The sequence below is a fragment of the Neodiprion fabricii genome, chromosome 3 (assembly GCF_021155785.1).
Source record: "Neodiprion fabricii isolate iyNeoFabr1 chromosome 3, iyNeoFabr1.1, whole genome shotgun sequence".
Taxonomy (NCBI): Eukaryota; Metazoa; Arthropoda; class Insecta; order Hymenoptera; family Diprionidae; genus Neodiprion; species Neodiprion fabricii.
This window is the reverse complement of record NC_060241.1, coordinates 7,726,026-7,733,000: the sequence shown is the minus strand read 5'-3', so window position 1 is coordinate 7,733,000 and position 6,975 is coordinate 7,726,026. Positions and strand designations below refer to the sequence as shown.

The following is a 6,975-nucleotide window of genomic DNA, read 5'->3' as shown; positions in this document are numbered from 1 at the left end:
TCATCTGGTACTGGCTGGTGCGTCTTGTGTATATCCTGTACGTGTGTAAGCCGATACGAGGCTTAGGGATTAGGATTCGCGTGGCACAAAGGCCTTCGCGCGACACTAAATAACAGGCGATGTATTGCAATACGTGGTCGTATTGTGGTCGTATGTGCCTATTACCTTTACTTTCCTCGCTCAGTTGCGTCTGGTTCTTCAACTGTGATACACGTTCGGTTGGACCTTTCGAGTTTATAATAGTTTTCAATCAAACTTCATCGCGACATGACTCCAGTAGCCTTGTAGAAGCTTACTGCATTGCAGCGGGCTCGTGAAGGCGAAATAGAAGGCTTGAGGCAGAGGTTAATAAGCAAACCGCGAGATACGCTTACGACACGAGTCATTAAATCGCGACTTGACGCTCTGAATGAAATTTGGACAGAGGTTCGTAAGGCTCACTCTGAGATCATCGTTCGAGAAAACGCGGAGGCCGATTCGTACGTCACCGATGATTGGTTCGGGCGAATTCAGGGTGTCTATGAGAATACCCTTGACGAGTTTTGGCGTTTCTGACTTCCGCGGAAAAAGCGGAGATAGAGGCCGTCGCTGGATCCGCGGAGGCAAGCACCTCTGGAGCTACCGGAACAGGTGTCGCGAAACTCCCTCGCATTCCTCTCCCAACCTTTTCGGGAAAGTATGAGGATTGGGCAAGTTTTTGCGATCTTTTCATTACGTCGGTGCATAACGTAGTTCCTTTATCTGACGCAACCAAGTTGCAGTGTTTAAAGCTTTGCTTGACCGGTAGTGCCGCGGACCTAATAAAGGACGTCGCTACGACCAGTGCGAATTACATTAGCACGTGGCAGGCGTTAACGGTTCGATATTACAACCCTCGATTGACAATAAATAAACATTTAGCTTCATTCATGCGGATCCCGCATTTGAAAAACGAGTCCGCTTCCGAGCTCCATTCCTTCGTCGATGAAACTCAGCGAATAGCTCGTGCGTTGGCAAATTTAAAATTACCAGTGGAGCATTGGGACGTCTGGCTTGTCTTCGTGCTCTCTGAACGCTTAAATTCGGAGTCGCGAAGGTTGTGGGAAGCGCAGCTGAGCCAGGGTGACCTCTCGGAGGGTACAAGCTCTCTTGGTTCACTCCCGAAATGCACGGATTTGATAAAGTTTTTGGAACGGAGAACTCAGGCCCTGAATATGATCGCGCTCGAATGTCGAACGGAGAAGAGGTCGGCTTCAGCACCTTCTGCGGGACCGCAACCTCGCAAGGTTTTCCACGCTAGATCTCCTCGATCACCGAAGCCAACGCCGTACAAATGCTCGCTCTGCTCCGGTACTCACCCCATCTTAAAGTGCTTCAAGTTTCAGGCGAAGGCTCCTTCTGAGCGGTCCGCTAGTATTAGACAATTGCGGCTTCGTTTCAATTGTCTGAAACCAAATCAGGCGAGAGATTGTCCGTCAAGCGGAAGATGCGCGGTTTGTCAAGGACGACATCACACGATCTTGCATCGCGGCGTTCGAGGAAAATCTCAAGGGTCGAGCCGAAGTTCGGGAGGTTCTCGAGGCCCAGAAGGAGGTGGATCTTCGGCACCTCCCCCTGTCGTAAGCTTGCATGCGACGTGACATTCCGTCGTTGGGCGAAGAGTTCTCCTCGCCACGGCGCGAGTGCAGGTAATGGGTCCGAACGGCAGCAGCACCTACGCGCGAGCACTCCTCGATCAGGGTTCGGAGTCGTCATTTTCTTCGGAATCCATAGTACAGTTGTTGGGGTTATCAAGGAGACGCGCTTCCGTAACACTGTCGGGACTTGGTTCCACTGCGACAGGAACTGCGACCGCGAGGACGCAGCTGGTGCTGCGGTCCTGCGACAATCCTAAATTCGAGCTTGAAACAGACGCGCTCGTCCTCCCAAAGCTCACCTCACGTCTCCCATTGGATAGATTTGGCGATCTAGATTCGCAACAATTTGAGGGTCTTACGCTGGCGGATCCGGACTTTTCGGTTTCCTAAAATGTAGATGTGAATTTAGGCGCTGATGTTGTAAAAAGATTGATAGAATGAGAATACTGGGATCTGGCGGGTAGGCTTAACCTAAAGTGAGTTGTAAAGGCACAATTCATTCATAAGTCAATTATTATATATTTATCACAGTTAACTTAAATTTACATCACAGTTATGTTAAGCTCGCGTAATGGACAATTAGATGATATTATTTGTAATAATTGCGGATAACCAGGTGGCCGAAGCACATGTTTTTACCCGGGACCGTGTGGCTTAATAAATGCGTGATTTAAGCGTTGAACTGCGTGAAAACTCGAAACTGAGAACAAATAAAACTGCGTTATTAAATAAGCAATCAATATTTATAGTAAACTTGGCGTGTAGCTGAAAGATTAATTATATTTGATAAGATTAAGTAAAGTTGAATAATTGCTCGATGCACACACTCTGAGATGCCATGAACAAGCCCTCGACCGACCAGATAGGTGCAAGAGAGAGAGCATACCGGCCCGTGGCAGCAGCGACCCCGCTCCTCTTTACCTGGCGCTGAGTCAATCGATCTGCTGAGCTGGTAATTGATCAGCCGGTGCGAGACAGGGCGGGAGATTTGAACAGATGTTTATGGCCAGTTGCTCCGTTCCGGTTTAAAACGGTTCCCTACCTCACAACTTGTCGCTCAAAGTACGGCTTTCGGCTGGGTGATTTCTGGTATAGTGCGGTCCGACAAACGGCGGGTGGACGGGTCTCACTCTTCCTTGCCAACACAGGCACTTCATTGCTTGGGTGAACCAGATTTGGAGCAGGCCCTGCAACGCTTTTGGTCTCTCGAGGAGATTGCTCCGAATTCAAGTAGACCGATGCCCGAGGACAAGATGGCTGAGCACTTTTTCAAAGAGACTCACAGTCGCGACTCACGAGGTCGGTACGAAGTCCGGCTTCCTGTGAGACCAGAACATCCTAGGGTAGCTAACGAGACTAGATCAATGGCGTTTAAATCTCTCTCTGGTATACAACGTCGACTGTCGCGAGACGCTCGATTAGCTGAGGCGTACGGTAGTTTCGTGAGGGACTACGAACGACTGGGACATATGACTCGAGTTCCGGCCTCAGAAATACAGTGCGAGGATGCGTGGTACCTTCCACATCACGCAGTGATTCAGGCTTCGGGTGACAAATGTAAACTTCGTGTTGTTTTCGACGCCTCTCGGAAAACTCGAGCCGAGCACTGTCTGAACGACTTTTTGTGGTCAGGACCCCCCCTCCAGGGCGATATTTCATTGATCTTCTTGAATTGGCGAAAATATCGTTTTGCGTTTACCGCGGACATGGTGAAAATGTTCCGGCAATTTCTGGTCAAGCGCGAAGACCAGGATCTGCAGAGAATTGTGTGGGCGCCGACCGCTGACGCCGGTCCTGTTGATTACCGTTTGAATACTGTCGCGTACGGGACGACTTGTGCTCCATATCTGGCCATCCGCACGCTTTCGCAGTTGGTTATTGATGAAGGGGTTAACTTTCCTCTCGGAGCAGTTGTGTAAATATTGGTTTCTAAGCAGTCACGGCGTGAGGGGGGAAGTCCGTCGATTTAAAGTTGGACGCGAATAGGCCTGGGTACACATAAAGCAGCGTCTGGTTCCCTTCGACGTGGACACTGGGTCTCCATGTGTCTGAGTCGGGGTTCCGGCGTCTGATTTGATTGGATTACATGGATCGGATTGATTATCACTTCGGGTTATCGGAATCTCAGAAAGAAATAATAGACAGTTTCAGTGGCTTAGAATCGAGTATTTTGAGGCATTGCGATCTATTAGAACGACTGCAAGTTGGCTTCAGATTATTGCAAGATCATTCAAACTAGTTGACAAGGAACGCACCAGCGACTGTATTATCCTGTATCATGATAATCTGATTTGCAGTTAATAAACATTTGTCTTGCTTCGGCTTTTCCCTCTGCACCGTGAGGGTTTTTATGCCAAAGCAAGCGTCTTGTCTTTCTCGCGAAATCGTGTTATTTATTTATGCACCCCCTCACTCACTCATCCCATCCCGATTGAAGTTAAAGAAGAACTCTGGTCAAACGACCTAAACAGAGACAATTCATTTCTAATTAAATTTACATTCACATTTGTAATTTAAATTCAGGAAACAAGACTTATTTGCACAATTATAACTAAAGAAAGTGACTTGCATGTATTATGTCAATCTTACATGTATGCTTTTGAAATAGTAAATTGACAATTTAATGCGATTGAGTGATCGAGCTAAGGATCGGATGAATGGTTGTATAATTCATGTCACAATTACTAGTAAAAGGTAAAATACCGCATACAATTGAAAATATTAAGATATGAAAAAAACACTAATACATCCGAAAAATGGAGACTACAAATATTAATTATCCTTTCATCAAACCTGACGAAAGGCCTAGGATTCAGACCGTTATAAATCTGATGATCGAAAACGGATTTATGGCAACAGTAGATCTAAAGGAAGCGTTTTATCTCGTTTCGATGACAGAATCTGATCGGAAATTTTTGTGAATGAGATAAAACAGCCAACTTTTAGAATTCATTTGTTTACCATTTGGTCTCGATACAGTCCTATTTACATTTACAAGTATCTTAAAACCAGTAATTGCAAACTTAAAACGTGAGGAGCTTATATCGGTGATTTATCTTGACGATTTGTTATTCTTCGGCAGAGCCTACGACGAGTGCCAAGAAAATATACGCATCACTCGCTCACTTTTACATCAACTCGGTTTCGTTATTAATGAAAGGAAGTGTTAATTAATACCGCAAAAAAGTGCGGATTTCTTGAATTTTCGTCCGTTTCTGAAAAGACGATCATTGAACTCACGCAAAAGAAAAGAGGTCGAGTAAGAAGAGAAATCGAAAAATATCGGTCGATAAAAGTAAATATAAATTCGTGGATTTGCTGAGTTAATAGGCGCACGGGACAAAAATATGGAATGGAAACTACTATCGGTGCATGGAAAAAAGCACTCACATAACTTACTTATTAAGACTATGAAACTGATCAAATATGTAGCGAAACTTTGCAGGGTGATAGAATTGACGATTCAGAGGAAAAAACATCACCTTGGCATGTTTTCTGCCCGAACGACTGAATCATCATAGGGAATGCAATTTAAGTGTAGTCGCGTTCAGGTTTTCGTGTGAAATTGATTCAAATAGGCAGATCAGAGAGGTTATTCGGGTAAGTTTGGCAAACCGATGTTTCTATATATCCAGAAAACAGGAAATGAGTTAATCTTAAAAATATTCGATCGAATTATTTGAGATCTTGAAACTCCTCCAGTTCAATACAAATCATAGGCATTGTTTGACGAAAGCTCTAATCTATTGTTTCATTGTGCAAAGCGTGAAGTCGAAAAACGAAAATATTTCGTTATATTTTCTAAGCGCTTTTAAACCCAAGACTTTCTAGATGTTTTCCTCGGAATTCCTAAAGGTCCAACGAGTTGACATGACGACAGAGATCCTTGATGACCTTGATGATGAATTTGTAGACAGCAGAATTGTTTGCGGATTTTGAGGAACGCTCGGATCAATTTATTCACATGCTATTAAAAATTATTTTTACGAGAAAAATAGCGTGATGATGTGATAATTATTGGAAATCTTTTAGGTGGCATTGTTGGATCAGTCATTTTTGACGCAAAAATATACAAATCTACTGCAATCGCATGTTGCAACAAGCAGTAAATTCTTAATTGACAATGCAATCGACATAAAGCGGCGATTGCATTAATGAAAAATTTGCAGCGAAACGGCATTGGTACTTGGGTATCGATAACATGGCGTAAGGTTCAAATTTTCGAGTAGATACGTAGACAGTGAATATTTATTCGTAATTAATAAACAATTGCATAAGATATATGTTCACACGACAAAACACAAATACGCATTACATTTCGATCAGGTACCCTGACTAGGGTTAAGCGGCGTAGTTGGAAACTTTCGACTTTTTCGACTGCTCGAGTCGCCTTTGCGTCGAACTTGATACCTGTGTGTCTCAGGTGTATTCACAAATTAAGTTGCAGAATACGAAGTTTTAGCTGAAGACAGTGAGCGAACTCATTGTCAAGGGAATATTGTGAACGACCACTTTGGTCATGACATCTGGTGTCCAAAAAAGAAATGAGGCTAGTGCACCTTAGGTGCACCTGAATAAATAATTAAATCGTGAGATTCGTTTGGATAAAATAAAAATGCGAACAAATTTTTTTACAATTCTATGGAATTTCGACAGATGAGCACTGATTGTAAATGAACTGATGAACTTTTGCTTGAACACCATAGTCGGTCATGTTCTCCTAGCCCCGCTTCGATGTCAGTTCCTACTAGAGGCTCCGACCACCGCTCGAAAAATTACCTCCGGCAGATGGTTCGTTATATGCTTCGGTGGGATCGATCTCTGAAATATTCAAGTCATTTTAAATTACAGCCGCAGACACATATAAAATCTACATTACGTCTTCGTCGATCAGTGCTTGGAAAATTCAGTCCGACCAAACATGAAAATTATTGACGAAATACTGACTACGTCTTTTTCTAACGTCACCGAAAACCGTGTTTCACGGAAGGTATTATTCAGGTTATGCTCGGTTTTTCGAACTACGTCTTTTGCCTGATGAATCAGATCAAATCCGGCGTTTCATATCTGCAGCTCGTTGCCGGTACAATTCGATCATCTTGTATCTTGACATCTCAACTGTGCAAGTGATCTCCCGTTCGAAAAATCTGTTTCTTCCGCCCCAAAGTATATCGTTTCAGTTAATAATCCCTATGGAACACGCACGGCTGAGAGTTTTGTCTGTGTTGTTTGCACGAAAGTTTGCAGCATTTACTGATACAAAAATCTCGATTCAACTTTCGAATATCGTTGTAATGTATTTTTTTTCATTCGTCTCTTCACACACGCGAGAGAAAAATGTGAAAAAGAATTCCAAAAA

General features: G+C 43.8%; 2 protein-coding genes across 2 annotated transcripts; both read left to right on the top strand.

Moving 5' to 3' along the window:
- Positions 1–908: 908 nt before the first annotated feature.
- LOC124177486 lies at positions 909–1,619 on the top strand. Its single transcript, XM_046559876.1, has one exon. The coding sequence runs from the start codon at positions 909–911 to the stop codon at positions 1,617–1,619; it is 711 nt and encodes a 236-aa protein (XP_046415832.1).
- A 1,235-nt stretch (positions 1,620–2,854) lies between these two features.
- LOC124177483 lies at positions 2,855–3,535 on the top strand. The gene has a single exon (XM_046559871.1). The coding sequence runs from the start codon at positions 2,855–2,857 to the stop codon at positions 3,533–3,535; it is 681 nt and encodes a 226-aa protein (XP_046415827.1).
- The last annotated feature ends 3,440 nt before the right edge of the window (positions 3,536–6,975 follow it).

Coding starts and splice junctions, on each gene's coding strand:
- LOC124177486 (XM_046559876.1), top strand. CDS start 909: ATGCGGATCCCGCATTTGAAAAACGAGTCCGCTTCCGAGCTCCATTCC.
- LOC124177483 (XM_046559871.1), top strand. CDS start 2,855: ATGCCCGAGGACAAGATGGCTGAGCACTTTTTCAAAGAGACTCACAGT.